The following is a 23,550-nucleotide window of genomic DNA, read 5'->3' as shown; positions in this document are numbered from 1 at the left end:
TGAAATGGTTTGTTCCAAGAGCCTGGAGCTCTTTCCAGCTCTCCAGGCTGGATGTATGGGCACCCCCCATCGTCTGAGTCCTGCCAGCAAATTTGTGTTGTGGCTTTGGCTGACGGTGACCCCCATCTCCTGCTGCTTTTACTGACATGAAGAAATAATGACATGGATGTAGAATGCTGTAAATCTGTAGGAAACATTCTACACTTATTTTGAGGGGACCCTGGTGATGTGGGTGTGCTGTAGAGCACTTTCTTGCCCTGGGAGAGCGACAGGAGCTGAGCAGGAAGCCAGTCACTAATCTTTACCAGTCAGAGGAGGCCAGGATGGGAGGGACCAAAAACAACTGCCATGTTTAAGTCATTTATTATCCTTTAAACTTTCAAATCTCCAGTCACTAATCTTTACCAGTCAGAGGAGGCCAGGATGGGAGGGACCAGAAACAACTGCCATGTTTAAGTCATTATCCTTTAAACTTTCAAATCCTAATGCCACAGTTCCTGTGACACAGAATTAAACACTCCACCCGACTTTTCAGGCTATAAGGATGATGGACATGCCAGGATACAAACAACTGCACGGTTGTTCCCAAGCGTGTCAGATTCTGGGTGTAATAATTTAATCACTGCTTCATCGGGTTCCTATTTTCCTTCTCACATGGATGGTGCTGCTGTAGCCCTCATTCTGTGTGATGCAAGCCCATGGCACGGCCCACTGAGCCCTAGGGGTGGGAACCTGCAGCCCCATGGGCAGGGCAAGCACTGCCCCTGGATCTGGCTGGGAACTGGGCTCTCCAGGCGCGGCTGAGAAATGGAAATGTTTCACTCAGAGACAAACCCCTGCCATGCCTGGGCCCTCTGGAGACCACGCTGGCTCCTTCGTTGTGCCACAGAGACCATGACAAACCTGGGCTGCTCTGGCAAGCACGTTGTGCCGGGGGCATCTCCACATGGCAGCACAGAGAGCTCGGGGACATGGCAGCACAGCTGAGCCTGCCCTGCCACGTGCCAGCTGCTGTCCCCAGCGCTCCAGCACACGCGTGGGACACCCTGCACGGGCAAAACCCTCGAGTGGCTGGGAGTGCCAAACAGGCACAAGCCCCACGCAGCCCCAGGAGCTCCGGGGATGTGCAGACACCCCCAGGGCAGCACACACGGCAGACCTGTGTGTCCGTGTGTCCTCATCAAAGCGGGTATGGATCTGAACGGGAGATGCCAAGAAGATGGAGCCAGGCTCTTCTCAGTAGTGCCAACCACGAGGATGAGAGGCAATAGGCAGCAACTGATGCACAGGAAATTTCACCTGAACATGAGGAAGAATTTCTTTACTGTGCGGGTGATGGAGCACTAGAACAGATTGCCCTGAGAGGCTGTGAAGTTTCCATCACTGGGCATATTCAAGAACAATCTGGACACAATCCTGTGCAATGTGACCCCTGACCCGACCGATTCCGTGATTCTGTGTCTGTGTGCTTGTGTGTCCCTGTATCTCTGTGCCTGTGTCCCCCTGTGTCCCCGTGTCCGTGTATCTGTGTCCGTGTCCCTGCCATGTCCGTGTGTCTGTGTGTCCGTGTCCCTGCCATGTCCGTGTGTCCCTCTGTCCCTGTGTGCATCACCCTCGAGTGGTTCGCGGCGGCGGCGGCGGCGGCGGAGCCGGACGGGCGGCGCGGCCATGGAGGAGCCGTCGGTACCGGACGCCTCGGCGACGGGGCGGGGGCCCATCAAGGGCATCCTGAAGAAGAGCGGCAGCAAGGCTTCGTCGGGAGCGGTCGTGGGGGCGCGACAGCCCAGCCAGGCCTGCGACGAGGACGAGCAAGGGTGAGGCCCCGGAGGTGGTGGTGGGCGGCGGCGGGTCCCCGTAGGGCCTCCCTCCGGCCGGCCTGCTCCTTCGAGGGGCCCGCGGAGCGGGATCAGCCGGGCGGCGTCTCCAGCCAGAGCTGCTGCTTCGCCCCGTGCCCGGGGATGCTGCTGCCCGGGGGTCCGTGCCGTGCCCCCGTGCGGCGGCGGGCCCGGAGCTCGGCTCCGCTCGGCGCTGGGGATCCGGCAGTGGCAGCTCCTGCCGGGCCGGAGCTCCGCCGGGAGCCGGGGGATGCCGGGGTCCGGCAGTGGCAGCTCCTGCCGGGCCGGAGCTCCGCCGGGAGCCGGGGGATGCCGGGCGTGCACCTGAGCGGAGGCGCGGAGCGCCGCTCGCATGAGGCCGGCGGGAGCTGTCGCCGTGGCTTCTGCCGAGGAGTGGCTGTCACCTGCTAAGTGTGGCAGCTCACAAAGGGTTTTACCGATGCTACGAGGATAGCTCACAGTTTGGGAAATGCGCTTGGTTTATTCTCAGCCCTCTCATAGGCAGCTCATTTCTTGTAATCAAAGGCATGTCCCTGGAGAGGGGACCTCTCCTGGGCTGAAACATCATCAAGATGTATTCTCGGTTGGGCAGGAGCCACCCGTGAAAATCTCACACTTGAGAATGCGCACAGCCTTGTGGTTTGTGCATGAAAATCTTGGTTTAATTGTAACATGCCTAGTTAGTCCAGATATGCCAGAAGTGGTCTTCAGCTGGCCAGCACCTGTCCTTGATGGCTAAGAATCCTACACTTTTCCTGATGCTCCCAGCATGTGCTGCTTGCCCTTGCTCTGGTTCTCCATCAAGTTATGATGAGCAAGGTTTGACCTGAACTCAGTCTTTACAAATTTGCTTTGGACAGTTTTCTTTTTTTGGCACCTTATTCAGTATTGCAAGGAGAGAAGTAATGATAAAACGACATGGTCATGCTGGTCGGTTTTTTTTTATTATGGTAATACTCCTTTCATCTTTGCCTAGTTAAGTCATGAATGTAGTCTAAAGTCAGGAAGGTAAGAAAGAAGAGCTTTTTGGTTGCAGTGTTGCTTGTGTTAGCTGCTCCTGCTTTCCGGAGAAAAAAGTCAACTGAATGAATGAGATGATGTTTTTTAAACAGGTAAGTAGCAGTATGTTACACAAATGTGATTTTTCTTTTCCTTAGCTCTAATATGGAGCTTGATGTGTTTAGCACCACACCAGACATAAATTACAACTGGCTGTTAGTAGCCTGTGTTTAATTTTCTGCAGTTTCTTTTGTACCATCTTGAAAAATGAGTAGAAATTGGAGTATGAATGATGAGTGTATGGTATATTGGTTATTGCACACAGTAATTTCTTGGGAAGTAGTTAGTGGGCTAGAGTCCAGCTTCTATTTCCTATTTATCAACATCAGCCAATAAAGTCAGATTAATTCTGAAATTGCCTTGCAAGTTGAAAGATATTGGCTAAACCTGGCAGGCTGCATTAGAAAATTTCCTGGAAAGATCAGTACAGGGTATATAAAGCTGGTTTCTGTGCAGGTATTATTTTTGGTTGCCAATGTATCAATATATCAGTGGTATTTCTGATTTCAGCAAAACAAATTTGGTTTTAGAAGAATGATAAGCAGTACAGTTGTGATATTCCTTTGAGACTGAAGATTAGTTAATAAATTCACGTAGCTGTTTTCTTAATTCTTCTGCTTATTTCTAATATTGAAAATCAGGTCTGAAGATCTTTAAAAATATCTGTAGATGAAAGAGCTCATTGTGTCAGCTGTCATCTTTTAAAGCACGATGTTCAGAGCTCTCATGTACTTGCATCATTACTGACCTTGTGCTGCTCTTAGTGATGGTAACATTGTTTGGAAAATTTCCTTAATGAAAATATGATGCAAGAAGGAAGCTTGAGAGATTGGGACACCACTGGAACTGCATCCTAAGAGCTGAGATTGTGGTTTAGTGGCAGATGTGTTCTTGGCATACACACTGGGGTAGTGTATTTTTTGCCTTCAGACCCCCGTAAGAGCATGTGAGCGAGTAGATGTGATATTTTACGAAGGAATTGTGGAAGTGTGTGTGTGCACAAGCAGCTGTGTTGGAAGAGGTGAGTCTGCTATGGCAAGAGCAAGGGAGGTGTGAGAAGTGTTCCTTGGCTGTTACTGCTGCTGAAACTTCTTGTCTGTCCACACCAACTGGTGTGACGTCAAGTGAAGTTGTTGTATATTTTTAAAGATGTGAGAACATAGAAATGAGCACTTACGAGATTTTTCAAATCTCATTTTCCTAAGGAAGATTAGATTTCCTATTTCTGTGTCTGAAGGGGTGTCAGGATGCATTTTTCTTTGATGGTCCTAAGCCATGTCATTAGTGTTGTGCTGTGCAGACATGCCTAAGCATGCAAAATTGGAAACAACCAGGGGAGGTGTGGGTTTTCAGAGCACTTAGTCATTCTCCTGGGAGGGCTTTTTAAAAGCAGGAGTGAAATGACATGTTTGTCTCTTTGCCACTAATGACTTTTTTCCCCCCTAGGTGAACTTCAAGTTGTGCTTTGGGAGGTGTTTCACAGCCAAGGCTTTTAGTGTTGGAATCTGAGTTTAAAAAAATAAGTGTGAAAAGCTAAGCCACTAAAAACTTGTTCAGTCTTTTATTCATGACTCACTGACTTGCTCAGTGTGGGCTGTCTGATTTCCAGCACAGTGCATGCCAAAGGGATTGTTCCAAGGTTGCCAGTATTATTATTAGGTGGAGTTGTGAGCCTGGGCTATAAACCTCGATGTGCTCTGGGCAAGTGAGCACAAGGCATGTGAAGGGAATGTCTCCCATCTGTTGGATTTCCCTGTCAGCTGAGCTCTGTCTCTTTACAGCGGCTGTGTACCCTATGTACCATTGTCTAAGTGCTCTGGCTGGTAAAATTCCTCACTGTGCAACATAATGAGCATCTTGTGTTGGTCATGGAAGAACTTTAGGCTGTGTTAAACTGGGTAAACTGGGGATTTTTCGACTCCTAACCAGGCAGTTTTGAATGAGTGGCATTCCTAGAGCAGAGCTCTTGCTTTGTCATCATGAAGCTCATGACTCCCCGCCCTGCCAGAGCCACGATCTGACTCACGTGTTGTCCGCTTATGCTGCAGTCCTTGTGTTTGCACAAAATGATTAAATGGACCTGAAGCCTCGAACATGAGACCTTGGCACTGGCTGCTGTGTGCTGAGGGGATTGAGATCATTCAATTTGTATTAATTTCTAGAGTGTAAGCCTGTGGCATGTAGGATTCAGCATCAACCCCCACATCTTTTTTTTTTCTCTCTTTAGATTTTTTTCTCTCACATTGTATTATGTAGTTATCCTGTAAATGTAGAATGTACTTTGTGCTTGGAATCTTGCTTTATCAAGTTTGTTTTACAGATGTTATTCTGCCTAAGAGCACTTGTGTTATTGAGATTGAATATATCTTTCAGATCTGTTATTGGAGCGGTCTGTGTTTGAACAAGAGCAGTTAGTGGAAATCTTCCAGCCAACTGCCCCCTCCCACCCCCCAAAAAAACCCAAACAACAACCACCCCAAAGAAACAAAAACCCCCACAAAACCCACGAAGTCATGTAATGTTTGCTTCCTTAACTAATAATTTACAACAAGTATATATGAATTAGTACAATTTTTGTATTATTATGAAATTGAATTTACTGGCTTAACCTAAGGAAAAGACCACCTTCTATGAAGTTTGCAGTAACGTTTTTAGAGAAAATGTGGAACATGGTGGTTTGTGTTGATTAAACATTTTTTCTGGCTTTTAGATCAGGGTGGGAATGGCTCTTTCTCTGGCCACAAGGCAATTGCTTTTCTGGTGGCTTATATATTTTGTGGTGGGTGAGCTTTAGTTTCTTCAAATATACATAAAACGGTACATTTTCTGGTTGACTAAGAAAATTCTAGATAATGTAGCCTCACTGGTGCCTGTCTGTATAAAATGTGAAACTCCCTCGGCTTAATTATAGCTGTGAATCACTTGGCTTATTATTCCAATTTAGGATGACAAAAGCAGTATTAATAATCAGCTTGTTCTATGCTACTTATTTCACTGCAGGAGGGGATTTGTTGGTAGCTACTGTTTATGTAACAGTTTTGCTAATAATCATTCCAGCTCCTTCAGCAGAGGTGAACTCAAAGGTATGGGGTTTTGTTGAAGTCTTGTGGGTTGCAATAAGGAGAAGAATTCTCTTTTTACAAGTTACTGTAAAATCAAACAGTTCACAAGACAGTCATTGAACAAGACCAGGAGTCTCTGAATTATATTAATAAGAATATGTTTATAGATAATTGAGTTTGTTTAGCTATTGTGGCTTTTTAGGGCAATGAAGTTGCACTGATAATTTGTTATGACTTAAGTATGTACAGAGCAGTATTTAATAGTCATACTTTGAACATGTATGTCATAACTATTTTTTGTGCTTAGTATGTAGTAGAGATCAGATGATGTTTTAAAAATTCCTTCTCTGGTAAAGCAGAACTAGTTGTTTTAGAATATAAGAAAATTCAATTTTCTTTTTATATTTCAGTAAAAAATCCCAGAAGTGGGATGAAATGAACATCATAGCTACATACCACCCTGCAGGCAAAGATTATGGCTTGATGAAAATTGATGAGCCAAGTACTCCCTACCACAGGTACGCTTGCTCTAGTGTTGGTCTGTGTGCTGCCAGGTGGAATTGTGGGTTTAGAGCCAAATTTACTTTGTGGGTGATGTAGTATTACTGTGCAGGCCTGCTGGGTGTATGCAACATACTCAGATCTACAAAGCTTCTAAATAAGGAGAACAGTCTGAGAGGTTTGTTCTAGCAGGCTTTAGCCTTTGAGTGGAATAAATAAGTCTGACTTCTACTGATTTAATTTTTTTTCAGTACTAGAATATAATGTCGTATCAATATTTAAAGTTGATTTGGAAAGCTTTTAAAGCATTAAAGGAGTCTTTTAACTGAGTGTTGTAAGGTTTTGCCTGTTTTCTTGAGCAAACTACAAAGTCAAGCAAATTACTAAAAGAGGCTACTTTTTGTTTGCCCTCCAAGCATGAGAGGAGAAGATGATGAGGATCCAGTGAGTGATTCAGAATATGAGCCCTTAAGAGCAGATGTGTTGAGTAAAAAGTAAGTATTATAATAATAAAAACTGACTAAATGTGAAGATAATCTGCTCTTTCCTGGGGTAGATTTTCTTTTTGGAAAGCTGTTGAGGGTTTCTCTAGAAGCTGCATTTTTGCTATTGTCAGATTAGGTGGTTTTCAGTGTTTGATAGTGCTACTGGTAATTCAAACCTCTTGCATGTTGTTACTACATACAAATATGGCAAAAATAATAAACAAAGCTGCTTGTATGAGTATTCTGAAATGTCATGTATTTTAAATAGTGAAAAACTTGCTGTTTCAGCATTTTGTATTGCATGATTTATGTAGACTGGCAGCTGCAGCTGAAGGTAGAGGGCCCAAGATTATAGCAAGGCAAGAAGAAAGCAGTGAGGAGGAGGATGAGGATGAAGAATTAACACCTGAAGAACGGGGTAGGCATAAGTTGTTTTCTTTCTTTTGTTTAGACTCTTTTCCTACAAATAGTTTCAGGTTTTCTGTAAGAAATATTTGCAAAGAAGAAGTGCTATCAGAAAAATGTTGTGATTTGAAAATAAAGATAAATAGTGTTTGAACAAATACACTGCTTGTTTCTAGTCAGAATGTTTGGTTTGGGATCTACACATAAACAGGAATTTGCTGTTGTTGGCTGCCTCCCTGTATACAAGCTTAAGATATGGGAATTCTTGCTAAAACACCTCAAATAAGAAGTTCTGGTTTGGGGTTGAAGGAATAGTTCTTAAATTGAACATATTTCAGGTAGATGTAATTAAATGAGTACAACTACAAATAAAATGCTGCTAATTGCTTGTAAATGTACAGATTATATTTTTGTAGTTCTCAAAGCAATTGGTGGATGGATGGACTAGGAAGTCTACAGTTATTCCAAACAAATAGCATCTTTAACAGAGATGTTGTTTCATGTTAACTTGGACTAGAATGTTTTCAGGGAACAGTGAAAGAGCAATACTTCTAAGGTTTCAGGCTTGTATTATCTAGCTGGTGCTTCTCAAATTGCCTGGCTTTAACTTTGAGTGTGAAACCTTGCTATACTCAAGGTAGGAGAAGAGCAAAGCGCTGGGGCTGGCAGTAAGCAAAATTTACTTGAGTTACAATACATTACTGCTGGATATGCTGATGTTTAATATATGGAGCAGAGCTGGCTTCAGGCCATGAGGAAAGTGGAAAATATTTTCTTCTACATGTGGTAAATATATCTCTCATAACTGACCTTTGGTGGCTAGCCAGGAGTCAAACCACACATCTGCAAAAGTTCATCTTCTATTCCAGCAGTATGTCTCAATTTGTCCTTGAGTTTACTTAGAAACAAGGCTTGTGAAACTTTGGAGTTTTGTGTACTTTTACCAGATGCTTCTCTTGGTTCAGACTTGCTCTTAGTTGCAGACAGGTTCTTATAAAAGTGCTTATGAGATTCCAGTTATTATCCTTTTTGTAAGTCAGACTCATTTTAAAAGAACATTCCACTGCTTGAAGACAATAATTTTTATTCGGTGAGTTCCTCTTCGAAGAAGATATGTTAATTTTTTTTTTAAGGGAAGGAACAACTATTTTCATTTGTTTGCCCACAGAGAAAAAGAAACAGTTTGAAATGAAGAGAAAAATGCACTACAATGAAGGAAGAAACATCAAGCTGGCAAGGCAGCTCATTGCAAAAGAACTACATGGTGAAGAAGAGGAAGATGATGAGGATGAAGAGATGCGTGATGCTGCAGATGTAGAAACAATGAATACAGAAGCTACCGAACATGGTGAGCTACTGATTAGTTAAAAAGCACCTGTAAGTACTGGTGGCCCTTTGAGCTGTTGGGAAATGAATATACTCAGGTGTGAGATGATTAGAAGGAGTACAGTATGTATGTAACACTCCATGAGTAAGGTTGCACTCTGTCTTGATAGGTAGATTTGTAGCATGGAACAAAAACTCAGTGTTGACAAACAGCATGTAGGCTTTTGTTTGTTGTGGCATAACAGAAAAACAAACATTTCCGCTTCTTACCATTTCCCCAACGTAACTGACTTTGGGTAGTGAAGTTGCCAGCATCCCTTTTAAAGGAGGATCTGTCTTGTACCGAACACTTTAATGGCCACATGGTAGAGCCTGGCTTTTTGTTGTGGGTCATTTCCTATTCTGCTCCCAATCCATCCTGTAGCCAGCAATGGGAGATTACCATCAATGTTTCCTCCTTGTTGGAAGGACTGTATTTATCTTCCTGAGGAAAAACACTGTAATGTAAAACTGCTGTTAGGCCTTCAATACAGACTTGTCCTTGAGCAGAAATGTTCATTGCTATTGTATGGGGTAAGACTCTCAGTGCAGCTACTGGAAGAAAGTCTGGGATGTTTAAGTGGGAACTGTTGCTGGAACCTGTTTCAGGGCTGTCTCTTCATAGGAAACTCCTAAAGCTATAGAGGCTGACACCTTCTCTTTCATCTTTAAACTTCTCTCTGGGTGAAAAGTCTTAGACTTCTGCAGTGGTATTCTGGTGAATAATTACAGTTCACTCCCCACCTCTTTATGTAACAGCACTTTGAATAAATTTTTGACATAAACCATACATCTGTTGCTCATGAGACTGGTGGCAGTGAAGTCTGTAAGCCTTGTTCATCTGTGGTTGGCAAAGCTATGAGACATTAGCATGGTCTGCAGATTTGGGAAGATGCTGCATGGGTTTAACTTGGTTCACATCTGCTTTTCACAACCATGTGAACTAGGAGCTCATCTAAAATTAATTTATATCCCACGCAATAAAAAGGAGATTTGCAAAGTTGCGTGTTTAAGTTCTGTAGATTGCACATTTTCATCCTGTTATTTACTACAGGAGGACTAATTCCTTCACAATTGCTCTGAAAGGGTCATTTGGTATATGTGTCTGAGACCCATTACTGGACTGACTTTATCCAGTAACTGAACATAGGCCTTATAATGGCTATTTACTAGAACTTCACTCTCCAGGGGAAAGGAGGGCTGCAATAGCCAACCGTATGAGCCTTCTGCATGGCCTGAAGCTGCCATCTCTCTGCACTCTGCTGTAAAACGGAGGCAACTCCGCTCCCCAGCTGCATTCACCACTGGAAAGAAGGCAGACCTTTGCAGCATTTTTCCATCTCTATTGTTGAAGTCCATTCCACCTTCCTCATAACCAGCTTCAGAGCCACAACTGGTAATTATCAATTTTAGACTGCTCATGGCTAATAGATTCCATAAATGTAACTGTCTGCCAGTGTAGCAACCCGTTAACTAACTGGTTTACCTCCACACCATAGCATATAGAAATGCTTTCCATTAAGCTGATGTAGTTCTCAATTCTTCACTTCTCTATCATTCTGCTTAAACCTTCATGTTTTGTTATCTCCTAATCGCTATATCAGCCATCACAGCCTTTAATCCCTGTCCTTGATCAGTTCTTCTGAGGTTAAGTACTGGTCTCACTTTTGTAGCAGGTGGTGAATTGAATGCCCTCAGATGGATTATGAGACAGGGTTGGGCAAAGGATGATGGGATATGAACAAAAATGTTAATGAACCAGTCTTCTGTCACTGCCCACATTTTAAGAAATTCCTACACTGAGATGAGAAATGTTCAGCACACAGCTGTGTTAATGTCAAAGTTTTACTGAAATAACTTTTTTGAGATTACATTATTTATTGCTTTCATCTGTATTCTGAGGCCACAGAAGAATCTCCTTATTCATAAATGTTAATTGGAGCTACAGAAGGTTTCTCAAATAGATGGCTTTAACACTTGCTACTTGTGGTTTTGGTCACTGTACTTTTGTTCATGCTGTGCTTTTACATTAAGCACTTGAATATTTAAAAATTGGGCTGTTTCCTTTGCAGAAGGAAATCAAAATCCTATTAATATTCATGTTCCTGAGAACAGTATATAGAAAGATTATTCACCTGGATAACTTTGAAAGAGCTCTTTGACTTGAAATTGTATTTTAAAATGCTTTTGTCTAGAGCAGAAAAGGGAGGGTTTCCTTACTCTTGTACTGGCTGATACAGGAGTTGATTTTTGCAATAGCTTATTTGGCATCACTCTGTTAAACTGACTAACAGCACTGATGCTTGCTTTTAACTTCAATGAAAATGTCCTGGGTTTTCTGCATGTCGTATTGTAGCTATATTTTTATAAATTCTTCCATTTGACTTGAGTTCTTGGGAAGTTGTGGAGATCATGAGATGATGTGGCTGCCACTCAGCTATTATGCCAGTCAGTCTATGTGAGCAAGAGCTGCCATGCAATGTCCTTTTATTCCAATGGAGTAACATGACTTCTGTAGTACTGATGATTGTTGCAGGTAAAGATGTGACATAAGAGGCATTTCTTAGTGGTCAGTTGTGACTCTGGGGTTCCACTGGCTCCTGGGTTGTTTTTCAGCCAATTTGAGAACCTCTTCTCACTTGGAATTTTTTCTATCCAGGAAGAACCCTTACAGATTCTGTGCTTCTCTTATCTGATGTTTCTTTCTACCCTCTAATTCTGTCTGGTTTGTATTTGAGTAAAACTAACCATACACTTCTAGTCTCTACACTCTGCTTTCCAAGAATGGGCTAAAGACTTAGAGCAGGTTTAAGGAGGCTCCTGTCAGGTACTACCAGGTCCACTAATACAAGTTGCACTTCTTGGTTACAGACTGAGATTTCTTGCTGATTGAAATGAAGATGGCCAGTCCAGTCAGTGATGGTGAGAACTCTTTGTATATTTTTGCTCCTGTCTCCATTGTGGCTACCAAGTGTTTTAAATGGGTGGATCATTCCTTTCTTGCCTCAAGTAGCCATGTGTATGGATTCCAGCAGCCAAGCTCTTTTGTGGAAAAGAAAGTATAAGTTGTAATAGACTGCATGTTGCAGGGGTCTTGGAGCTGGATGTCCTATAAGGTTCTTTCTAACCCAAACCATTCTATGATTCTAAATTTTCTTGCTTCAGCATTTCACCTTCTCTGGCTACTTGCTATTTATGACTCCATGAATAACATAAATAGACTTTGCCAGCAGAAGTGACCTTTGTTTCTCTCCATAAAAATTTTCCCTTTAGAAATGCTCTTTGAAATCACTGAAGGAAATATTCCTGATGTAGGTAAATTTAAGCATGATGATTTCAGTGCAGACCTGTCTTCTGCTACACAAAAGTATCAGCCAGAGGGTGTTGTCTATAGCAGTTCAATTGACAAGCAGTAAGACTATTGTTCTCTTCCTCTGGTTCATTTAGCTGCATTGCTCTGCTAACCCTGCTCAGATGGCACCCAGCAGCTGAGCTGTCACTGACTGGGTGTGCCCTTTGGCCTTTGGTAGATACAGAATATGTTTTCTTAACCAGGGCAAGCATCACCCTAAAGATGAATTAAGTGAGAAGGCTGGGAGCACACAGCAATCAGCTCTGCTGGTTAACTGGTTAACTGTGCATTTTTGCTTGTTAAACTCTTGTTACCAAATCTAACTCATGCCCAAGCCTAACTGGCTTTTTAAAAAGAATATTATCATTTTGATGAGGTATTCTTTGATCAGCACTGAGGAGGAGTTTGCTCTGATTTATTGCAGTGCTTTTGCTCAAAAGCATGAGTTAACAACTTCCTGAAAACACACAACTGTACTCCTTCCTGTATAAACTTGGGGGTTTTTTATTTCAAGTGCCTCATGATGTGGCAAGTACTATGTTTGCTGGTGTTTCAGGAACCTTATCTGTTAGTTCTAAGCACCTGAGTTAAATCCTCCCAGTTCTGGGGGGCTGAGCACACAGTGCTTGGTGTGCACAACAGTGGTGCTGGCCTTCTCCTTAGAGCATGACGGTCAAATAACTGTTTTAGACATTTCTGTACTCTACAACTAAAAGCTTATACATTGCTAAGATGGGTTGGCAAACATTATCTTTGGAGAAGCAAAGATGGTTTGAGGAGGATATTTGTGTGTGTTGTGAAAATACTGAATGGGTGTGAAGAATTATCTATTTTTTATAATCTTTCTTATGCAGCACATGTTACTCGTGACCAGCTGGAAAGTGGAGCACACAGCATAGAAGAAATCTGTCCAGAACTGTAACTGCTTGTCAAAGACACAAATATAAACATCGCTTCATGATTTTTGCAATTAAGGCTCTTAAATGTTAAGAAGCATATCAGTTACAATGTCGTATTGCCAAGAATGTTAATTTTAGACTTGTCCATTAGGCAGAAAACACTGTCTTAATTGATTTATTCTTGTGCCTAGTATTTCATGGAGAATACTGCTTCATAATTTGTTCAACCAGAATGGCATTCCCTGTATGTATAGCGCTGATTATCTTGCGTGATGTACTGTTACTCTTGCTTTGAAACACTCACTATCTTTTGGTTTTACACTATTTATTTGAGAGTGTTCTAGATGTGGTGTCTCATATGCAAAGTTTTGGGATTCAAGAGCCAAACAGTACAGCGTATATCAGATTGACATGTAAGCTATTTATCAGATGTGTTAAGCAGTTTAAAAAGGGATTATTCAAGTCCTACAACTTTTTTTTTGTAAAGTGTTGACCTGTTAATCTAGATTTCAGTACGTTTTTGCCTGCACTTTCCCAGTCTTTAGAACAAGAGCTGTGTTATTTCTTAAGAGCGGTGTTTGCAGTCGGTTGTTAGTTTCTGACTAAAGCAGTACTAACATCTAGTGGAGGGAGTGTTTTTACACTGGAAACGGCTAATTTGAACTTTGCATTTAACTGTCATAACCTCTTCCATCAGGACTGGTTGGTTTGTGGAGCTCTCTCTGGCTTATTGTGAGAACACAAAAATTCCCTCCAGCTTTTCTCTTAAAATCACATCCACTGTTACTCTTCTGGCTCTTGTTTCAAACGTTTGGTTCTTTCCAGTTGCATGAACAGTTGTTTGCGCTGTTAGCACCTGAGGAAAAACACCCAGCCACGAGGAAATATACATCAGGACTGAAGATGTGCTGAGCTTAGGCTCTGGCTGTTCTTTATTAAAGATAATTGCTGTTGATCTACTCTTTTGGGGTTGTCAACTTCCATACTGAAAACCACTGGTCTAAATCTTCCTGTGTCCATTGCAACTTGCAGCAACTGCTTTTGTAAAATGAAGGCTTTTTGGAAGCTAGAAGGGAAACTGCCTAATTCAAATACTTGTTTACTGTGTGGTTGTATAGCTGTAAAGAGGGATTCTGCACCTCCAAATTGCTGTAAAAACTTCCCACTGCGTGGAATTTGACTGGTGAATGTTCCAGTATTCAGAGTAGTTCCTGGTTTTATTACACAAACAAAGTACACACTTAAGCTTTAGCTTGGTTATGAAATACAGTGTATATCTTAATTTTGATCTGAATTTGATATGTTGCAAAAATCCATATAATTATATGGATCTATTTTAAAATGTCTTTTTCTCCACTGTATATGTGAAGTTTGAATAAAGGAATGAAAGTTATTTTACAGTTACATGCATTCTCAAGTGTGAGCTTTCCTGGAGTCCCAGAAATATTGAGAGTGAATAAGGCAATAGGATGCTGTCCTTTGAGATTTTTACAGGAATGATTCATTAGACTGGATGCATTGCCAAAGATATCTGTGAGTTGTGCTAAGTGTGTTTTGTAGTGTGCCTTTCCCAACTATCTCCTCTCCTCAGTAGGTAACAGGGTGATCAGTTTTGGGTTAGTTAATTTCTAAGGTCCTGAATCGAGATTAGTAGGGTCTTCTACAAGAGTTGAACTCTTGATTCTGGCCAGTGTGGTAATGCTAGTTTTTCAACATGCAGAGTGCTATTTCTTCTTGTATTAAATGTGGTCACTTGCATAGAGTAAACAGGGGCAAAGGGTAAGCATTTAGATACTTCTGACTTGTCAAGTCACTTACTGTAGCTTTCAGTTTGGCTCCTAAGAATAGCATTTCAGAACTTTAGGTTTGTACCTTTTATAAACCAGCTTGCAGTGTTCAGAGTTTTGGCTTGTGTGCACTGAGCTGTATTTCAGACTGAGTAGCTGCTGGCCTGGCCTGCCCCAGCTGGGCACTGAAATCCTGCTGAGAGCATGGCAGTGCTCAGCAAAGCCCTGTCGCTGTCAGACTGAGCATGGACATGGTGAGCAGTGTGTGCAGGTAACACCAGTGTGCTCTGTGAGCTGTGGAACATGTCACTTGTACTTTGTGCTGAGTACCCACGGGTACTTTGTACCTGCAATTAAGGTAGAATCCAGCAGCAGCAGCAGATCTTACCTGAGCTAATGTCCTGCTCTCCTTAACTCCCCACTTTCTTGTGTCCAAGGCCATTTGGTGCTCACCAGGGCTTTGTACTTTACAAAGTAAACAAACAAACTTTGCTAACTTCCAATGAAGACCTTTCTTGTCATGGCTTCCAAAATCCTAAATGAAAGGAGTATGTATCCTTGAGGGAGGTACACAAATGCATGACGATGGTTGTAAATAAACCACATAATGTATAGTAGGTCCCTTCATCACTCAGGTGATTTTGAACTGCTTGGGTGATCTCCCTTTTTCCTGTGCCACCAAGCACCTGAATTCCAAGTTTGATGCTACTTTGAAACTCGATTTAGTTAGGGTTTTTTTTAAAGGCTCTGTTCTCTGCATTTTCCTCAGTGCTCACAAAAATTCTGTTCACGGTGCTTCTTTGTCTTCCTCAGCAGAAGTGCAATCCAATATCCCTGACATTGCTTCTAACTGAAAGGCTGGTTTACTTGGTTTTCTCTGCTTACACCTTGATGCATTTTAAAAGCTAAATTGGGCAAGTTTTACTTTGCAGTGGCTCCAGAAACTCCATATAGCTTTTTTACAAAAGGATGTCTGATTTCCCTCTGTTTGAGAAATATCAGAGTTCCCTGCTGAATGGGGACAAGCGAAGAAATGTGTTTTCTCTTTTTGCATTTGATGAGGACTTAGCTTGCTTGCACATCTTAGTCTTTAGGTGCATATGGTAAATACTCGTGTACAATACAGAGTGGTGTAGAGGAAACAAACACAGCGCTTACTTATTGGACAGTGAGCTCCACAGCACCATAATTGTGAATCTTCTTGCACAGGTTTAAGTCCTCAAGCTGCATCCTCTTTAGAGAAAGCATTTTCAATATGCTTCCAGTAGGAAGATCACTTACAAATAAGAGCCTTAACTCATGTGTATAGGTTTTATTTTTTCTGTCCATAGTTTCTTTCCCACCAACTTGTACAATTAATGGAAACCACAGATACTTTTTCCACAGCTCACTCTCTCATGTGAAACTTGTACATCTTATCAGAACTCTTTGTTTCTGTAACATGCTTTTTTGTGGTATTATGATGCCACCTTACCCATGTAATTATTTTGTTTGAAACCAGTGTTAAGTGTCACAACATAAATAAAACCATTGTTTTCATTACTACCTTATGACACTAATACTAATGTTTGGCTTCTTGGAGCTCTTCAGAAGAAACTGGCAGCTAAAATTTGCAGGTGTGTTCATAGATAAATTCTTAAACCAATATTGTAATTTCCTCATGACTCTCATTTATTGTAACTTTGATGTAAATTGGTTTGTTCATACAATCAGATTTGGTGGCTTGCCTAGACCTGAGGGTACATCTGGTAACCTAAGTCATGAACTTAAGATAGTACCACAGAAAAAGTTGCATTTTTCAAGGTGTTTTTCTTTGTGTGTTGTAGTATTTAAGCACAACTGATCTGTGTCTTCATGGTCAGCACTGAGTCATCACTCACAAGCATGGAGTAGTGGAAAATGACTAACAGCAGATATTTCTTAGGAAGTAAAACTCTTCCTCAAAACAGAGCTGGGCTCTTTTCAATTTCATACTTCAGTTGAAAAGTGGATTTCACAACATAATTGCAGCCCCAGTGATACAAATATTAACATGCTGCTTTTCCTGAGCAGGTGTGACTTGAATGCCTAATCAAAATAGTGGTAGTTAGTTTTGGTGAGGGACAGCTCACAAAAATATACAGTTGTTACATCTGTGTAACTTGTAGTTTGGTTCTGACATTTCACTAGTCTTAGGAAAAAAAAACTGACATCCTAAATCACAACTGACTGAACCAAGTGTCCCTCTGCTACTGTGAAAGGACACCTTAACTGAGGAAGGGACAGTAAGGGTACAGCAGACGGCCAGCTTCTTGGAAAGAAGTTATGTTCCCCTCCTGCCATGTTGACAGGAGGGTAACGCTGAAAGAAAGTGGGGGAGAGAGAATGGGAAGAATATGAAAAAACAAAAGAGATAAAACAAGAGGTGAAACTTAGTGCAGATGCTGGGGTGAGGGAGGGTGTGAAAGCTGCAGAGGGTAAGGGGGCTCACTGGAAGCAGGTATGGCAGCTCCTCAGACCCCAGGAGGAGGCAAGAGTGAGCACCATCTACTTCTGCCAGCTTCTCAGCACCGTCCCTGGGACTGCGGGATGGAGCCTGTGACGTGTGACTGCTTCATCTTCGGCAAGTCTAACTTGGATAGCAACTTCGACTTCTCTGCCGCTGCTTTTGAGGAGTGGGGATGGCTGGTGCTCCTGTCTGTCAGTTTTACATCTGGGAACATTAAGCAGCACCTAACTGGTTAAGAGATTTTTCTGTATTCTCTTAAACGATCAGAAATCTACAATGTTCTGCTGTCCTTCACTGCAAACTGGAGACTGCAACATGGTCCTGTTCACTCTGTGTCACTCTACTTCAAAATATAATCCGCTCTAGTTCAAAAAATATTCTCGGACAAAGGTTCGGTAAGAAACCCAAGCGTGCACACTTGATAGTCCTTGACAGGAAAACCTGCGGTTTGCGTTTCTCCTTCAAAGACTGCTTTGAGTCTCCTCCACGAGTTATTTCCTCTGTCTAGAAGTGAATCACACAGGAGAGCACGCGGGCCTGGAGCTCTCTTCCCGCTGGTGCCCCGCTCCGCAGGGAGCAGTGCCCGTCCCGCGGCCCGACCCGCTCCGCGGCGCGGCTGGCTGGGCCGGGCTGACGGCAGGGCCCGGCTGACGGCAGCGGCCGCTCTGGCCCCGGTACAACTGCTCAGGGGCCCGCGCGGGCCCCCCGCGTGTCTCAGCCCCGAGGGAGACATCCCCCCGTTTAGTGAAGAGCTTAATTTAAAAATCACCAAGCAGGTACCGACAACCGGCTGAGCAGGGCCCGGCGCCACACGGCCCGGCCCGCCCGAGGCAGCGTCACGGCGGCGAACGCCGGGCCGGGCTGCGGCCGCAGCGATCCGGGCAGCCGCGGCGACGGAGCTGCCGATTGGAGTGGCCGCCTACCCATTGGTGGCCCCGGCTGTCACTCTGAGCTCGCTGGGGCGGGAGCAATCGCTGCGGTGCCGGCGGTTGGCTGTGTCTTCCCAGCGGCCGCGCTTATTGGGCGCTCTGCCTACTGAGCCCTCCTCTCTAGCGTTGTGATTGGCCGAGGCGCCCCCCGCCCTCGCGGGCGGTCGCTGCTGGCTGCCCGGGCCGTCAGTCGCACCACCGCCAGCAGCCGCAGCAGCGGAGGCAGCGGCGCGCCCCGCCACCATGAAGGTGACCGTGGACTTCGAGGAGTGCCTAAAGGACTCGCCGCGCTTCAGGTGCCGCCGAGAAGGGCCGGGCCGGGGTCGTGCCGGGGGACAGGAAGCGGGGCCGGGGGTGTGCGGCGCGGGCCGGGCTGTGCGGGCGCTGGGGGTGACAGGTGCTGGCGAGCTGTGGGCAGCCGGCCTTGCGTGGAGGGGCAGGCAGGGGCTGTGTGGCTGCTGCCGCGGTGTGGGGGCTCTGAGGAGGAAGGGGACGGGCGTGTGGGAAGTGCAAGGAAGAGGGGCAGCGTGTGCGGTACGTGGGAATGGCTGGGCAGTGAGCGGGGTCTGGGCCCGGGCGGAGGCAGCGCGGTGAGCAGGGAGCGGTGCTGGGGTCACGCCTTTGAGGAGATGGGGTGAATGGTGGCGGGCGGCTGGTGCGGGGAATGCTGGTCAGCCGAAGCAATGTCAGCTGAGACTCGGGCTCAGGAGGTCAGCTCTTTGGTGGTCTGTCTTCGGTTCTTCAGAGCTGTGCTCACACTTCAGTTCCCAGCGTTTCCTGCCTGCGTCTGTTGCGTGGTCCGTGTTCGGTGTGGCCACTGTTGGGGTGCCAGTAGCAAACAAGCTCGGTATCGTCTTACTTCCTGTTGTCAGAGCAAGGCACACACTCCTTTGTTTTTCCCCAGTCGAGTGACCAGTTGTCTATCGTTGCTGTAGGGTTATTTCTGCTTATGTCAGGCATCATCTCTCTCAGTCTTTCCTTATGTTTTTACCCAAATGTGTATTTTACACCGTTGTATCTAATCAACATAATTGTGCCTCTCTTTGGGATGTGTGGCTGGTCTGTGCCTACATACACCCAGTTTCTGTGCCTGGTATTACCCTGCTCGATGGTGGAAACACAAACAGCTCCGTGACATGATGTGTCACTGCTGTGCCCATCCTGTCCCATGGCGAGCTCATATCTCAAGTGCCTGTGGCTCTGTGGTGAGCTCTGGATGTTGAGGGAAATAGTACTGCTCTTCCTCTGCTCTCTGGCTGTATGTTCACGCCTCCTCCTTGTATCAGCTTTAGCAATCCTGTGGTATCTGGGATGTAGAGGAAGTCGGAAGGTTGGTTGAATGGCTTACCCTTGGCAGAAGTTGGAGTTCCTGTTCTTCTCTCCTTTGCTCCTGCCTCTGCTGCCAGTTTGTCGCTGGCTGCTTCTCCCACGGGTTTTTTGGTGACTCTGACGTGTGTTGTTAGATCCTTCAGTGTGCTGGGTGCCCTGGCAGAGGAGACTGGATGGTTCTCTGCCAGGTTAGTGAGTTGTGTCAGCATCTCAGTGGCTGTGAAACCTAATAAAGCTTATGGGGAGTAGAGAGAGGAAACTTCACTGCCAGAAGGCTAGAGGAAGGCAGTGGAGAGTGAGACCTCCCTTAGGGCAGCTGGCAACTTTTACATTGGCTTAGCTCTTTCATAGAACTTTGTCCTGAGCTGGAGGTGCTTGCTAGTGTGTATACATTCTGAGACAACTGTATTCAGTGTTGGTCCATCCCATTTGGTGGCAACGCAGTTGTAGATTGGCATAATTTAACCACACAACTATACCAGTAGTTGCATTATTTTAATTACTCACACCTGCTAAAGTTCTAAATACACTCAAGCAAACAAGAAGTTGTGACTAAAATTTGTGAGCAGAAGTGTGCTGCTGTTTTTTCAAGGTAAGTCATATAGTTCATTTGAATTCACTTTGTATCACTCTCCTTTTGCCCCTCTTGATTACTTTCCTTCAAGGAAAAGAAACTGGAGAAAATCAGTTGTTAGGGTCTTCTAGTACCTCATGGTCTTTTTCCCAGTCTGATACTACTACCTTTGAATAAATTGCAGAAAACCTTATGGTGTAATCACTTGATGCCATCAAAACATCCTTCCAACCTTTACCTTATAGGAAATGGTTAAAATTGCTAGGCAGAATTCCTGTAGTATTTCTGAAAAAGTTCATATATTTCATTATTAGTCATCGCTATTTGCTGTTACAGTTTTGGTTATTCTCAGTGTTCATTTAAATTACCCAACCCAAAGAGTAGAAACCTTCTGAATGAAGGTTACTGCAGTGGTTTTATTGAGGGATGATAGAGACACTAATGTAGAGCAAGGTCGTGACAGTCCTGTGTTCTTGCAGGGGGTAGTGTGGACATAAAGCAGCTTCTTGCTCTGTGTTCCTTGTAGCAAAGCTGAGCTGTAGCTTTCTCCTGACCTTGCTGAGCAGGAGGGTGTAGCCTCTGTCCTTCCTGTCAGTATACCTGTCAGAGCTCTTAAATAAAACTCTTGGGAGGTATGTAATGAATAGAAATGTCACAGGTTACTTTCTTATGGTTGTGGTGATAACTGGGAGGACATGGGTGAATCAGAGTTCCTGAGTCACTGAATCCCTGTTTTCAAGGGGAACTATTTAAATCTTTCAAAACATGCTACTACAGGCAGCTTCAGCTGCTTTTTTGTTTATCTATTTCTTGTGAAGTTCATATTAATATTTCTTGGCTTTGAGATTTAATTGGGCCCCAAATCAAGAACCTAAGGTCTGTTTCCTTGCTTAAAGTGCTTTTGAAGGGACAGTGGATTGTAGCTGTTGAGGTGCTGATATGTGATTAGATAATAATGAATATAAAGGTTCACATCACAAGTATGATGAGTTATTTCATAGCAAGGCACACTGGTTTTTTTTCACCCTCCAGTAGATGATAAAGAAATCTCTGAATTACAAAATCTGAAGCAATAATGGCTTATTGTATCACTAGATTTGTTAACTTAAAATATGCCAAATCAGTTTGTAGTTGGAGACTTGGTGTTTAAAACTAATTTTTGAGGTGGTGGGAAAGGCTATGAGTTCAGGCACACTTTTGCAAATGTGGAGTCATGGGTTTTTTCTAAACTTGCTTTGAAAATAGTCTCACTGAAATCACATGCTTTTCTGTCATGATCCTCTCTCCTAAAACATGGACACACCAAAGATCTGGTGAGGAAATGCGTTTGCAGTTCGTGTCAATGACTTCCCATCAAATGAAGAAGTTGGCTGAGGAGCAGCCCTTGAACAATAAGAACGGAGCTGTGCTGGCAAGTTCTGTGTACATAATCGTGCATTCCTGCAGTAGTTTTTAAATATGCAAATAGCATTGGGAAATAATTCTTCTTTAAACAATGAGAGTTTAAGTTTCAGAGTTTAATGAAGCAGGCTTCTACATTGCTGTTTCATTTTCATTTTTTCTTCTTCTACCTATAGAATGTTTTTTCTCAATGAGTTATCACTGTAGCAACCACATGAATCATTGGAACTAAATTACTAGAAAGGAGAAGCAATTTTAAGTGATGTGGAAATACAGCTGCTCTAAGTAGCAGTTAACAATTTTGATAAACAACAAATAATAGAAAAAGCAAAATTCTATTGCTTGTAATCTGTGCAATTGTAGAACTCTCTTCAAAAACATTCAGGCTGATCCAATCTTTTAAAATACTTTAATAAAAAGCTCTGTGTTTTTGAAATAATTTCTTTGTCTTTATCTGTCACTGTTGCCGAAGTTTAAATTTTTTTGCATTTAAATTTCTATTCATTTCCTGAGACCCCAGCTGCAGAACAGATGATGGGTGAATGAGACAGATCAAAATATAAATGAAATTGTTGTCAATTACCATTCTTAGTAGAAGTATTTTTGGGTAGTTTCTGGGTATAACTGTGGTTATAGTGTATTCCTTTCAGAGGGACTCATCTGAGTCTTCCATTTTGCCTGAGCTAAAGCCCTGCTCTGGTGGCAGGCTTGTCACTGGTGTCCCTGCTATGTGCTGGCTTTCTTCTCCTGTGGCTTTGGCCCTGCTCTGTCTGTGTGGGGCCAGCTCAGCTGCACCTCATGCTTTTCCAGGGGATGCAGGTTGAGGAGGTCACTTGTGCTACTTTCTGGCTTTCTAGATTTATGGTGTATTTTTTCTCACTTTTGCGCTGTGTAACCAATGGTTTGTCACTAAGCGTCTGTTTCCCGAATAGTAATAAACGTTTTGTTACTGAAACTATGAATGATATAAGAAAGTAACTTATTTAACCTATTTGGAGTATGTTGCAGTCAGACAAATTATCAAAAATGCCTAACCCATATGCTTTGGTCTGCTTATTACCTTCTGGAGAAAATGTAGAAATAGGAAGATGAGGAGAGCAGTCCCTTCAGTGCTGAGTTCCAGTGGGAAGGGTGCAGGAGGGCAGCTGCTTCCTTACCTGCTGTGAGTGGCAACAAACCCCTGGGGTGCAGCCTGGCTTTGTAGCTCTGCCCACCTGCGTGGGTGTGGCTCACTGAAATCACTGAGGCTGCTCCTGGGGGTGAGCTCGGCCACATGGCAAGTGTGAAAAGGAGTGAGACCAAGAACTCTGCATACAAAATCTGTTTTTCTCAGACTTACCTAGCTGTTTTAGAACAAATTTCCAAAGAAATGTTTGGTCTGGGCTTTCTGCCCTTGGTGTTTGGGACTGAAAAGCAAGTTTGTAACATACTTGGCGAGGGAGAATGGAAAGTATTGCAGAAGAATAGGAAAAAAGATACAATAAGTCAAAAGAAAAAGCTGCCAAGCATTTCCTTTTGAGTTTGCATTTAGCATATTTCATACTTATGTGGTTGTTAACGTTTATAATTTCCTGTGTGAGACTGCAGAAGTACTTTTTGTAGCTGAAGTGACGTGGAGGACAGTCTTGGAGGGGTGTTGGTAAGTTACACGTGTACAACATCCCTGTCCGTGCTGCTGGGACTCTGGTGGAGTTGAACTTAGTTAAACTGATTCTAGGTTTCTAATTCTGCACTTTTGTGGAGATTGCAGTGACTGTCCTGTTCTACTCAGGCTCTAGTCAATGGATTTATTTTTAAATTTGTAACTATGCCTTTCAAATGTACATTAAGAAATGATTGACCTAAAGAAAGGGTGATTTGTTGGAGTGTAGTGTGCAGGGTTAGAGCATTTTTTTGAGGGAAATCAGTCAAGAATGAAGAATGTTCATTGAAGATCACTCTCAGATACATCTCTGAAAAATTCTCACACTGAAATATCGGAAAGTATCCGAAAAAACTTAGCAGTAAATTGTTAACAATCCTTCCTAATGGAGATTAGAGAAATGTCCTGAAATCAGGATGTCTTAATTTGGTTAGTGC

General features: G+C 43.5%; 2 protein-coding genes across 10 annotated transcripts in view; both read left to right on the top strand.

Annotated features, from left to right (window-relative positions):
- Positions 1 to 1,630: 1,630 nt before the first annotated feature.
- Positions 1,631 to 14,367, top strand: PPP1R2 (protein phosphatase 1 regulatory inhibitor subunit 2). Of its 2 annotated transcripts, XR_005955806.1 has the most exons (8): positions 1,631 to 1,814; positions 6,367 to 6,474; positions 6,874 to 6,951; positions 7,257 to 7,360; positions 8,516 to 8,695; positions 9,901 to 10,108; positions 11,584 to 11,634; positions 12,919 to 14,367. XR_005955806.1 is itself a non-coding variant. In XM_041475682.1 (7 exons), the coding sequence occupies exons 1-6, from the start codon at positions 1,669 to 1,671 to the stop codon at positions 11,586 to 11,588; spliced, it is 621 nt and encodes a 206-aa protein (XP_041331616.1). In that variant the 5' UTR covers positions 1,631 to 1,668; the 3' UTR covers positions 11,589 to 11,634; positions 12,919 to 14,367. The 2 variants fall into 2 exon arrangements, 1 of the variants encoding a protein (XP_041331616.1); XM_041475682.1 differs by lacking the exon at positions 9,901 to 10,108.
- A 3,999-nt stretch (positions 14,368 to 18,366) lies between these two features.
- The window catches only part of ACAP2 (ArfGAP with coiled-coil, ankyrin repeat and PH domains 2), a 59,698-nt gene continuing 54,514 nt past the window's right edge, over positions 18,367 to 23,550 (top strand). For all 8 annotated transcript variants that reach the window (XR_005955804.1, XR_005955805.1, XM_041475681.1 and 5 more), the window contains exon 1: positions 18,367 to 18,463. Coding sequence is in view for 6 of the 8 variants with exons in the window: in XM_041475681.1 (XP_041331615.1) it covers positions 18,411 to 18,463 (53 nt within the window). In the remaining 2 variants the exon portion in view is untranslated. The remainder of the gene's footprint in view (positions 18,464 to 23,550) is intronic.

This window comes from Pyrgilauda ruficollis, unplaced genomic scaffold (genome assembly GCF_017590135.1).
Source record: "Pyrgilauda ruficollis isolate IOZ18807 unplaced genomic scaffold, ASM1759013v1 scaffold36, whole genome shotgun sequence".
Classification (NCBI taxonomy): domain Eukaryota; kingdom Metazoa; phylum Chordata; class Aves; order Passeriformes; family Passeridae; genus Pyrgilauda; species Pyrgilauda ruficollis.
Note: the sequence above shows the minus strand (reverse complement) of the source record. Positions and strands in the feature narration are given on the sequence as shown.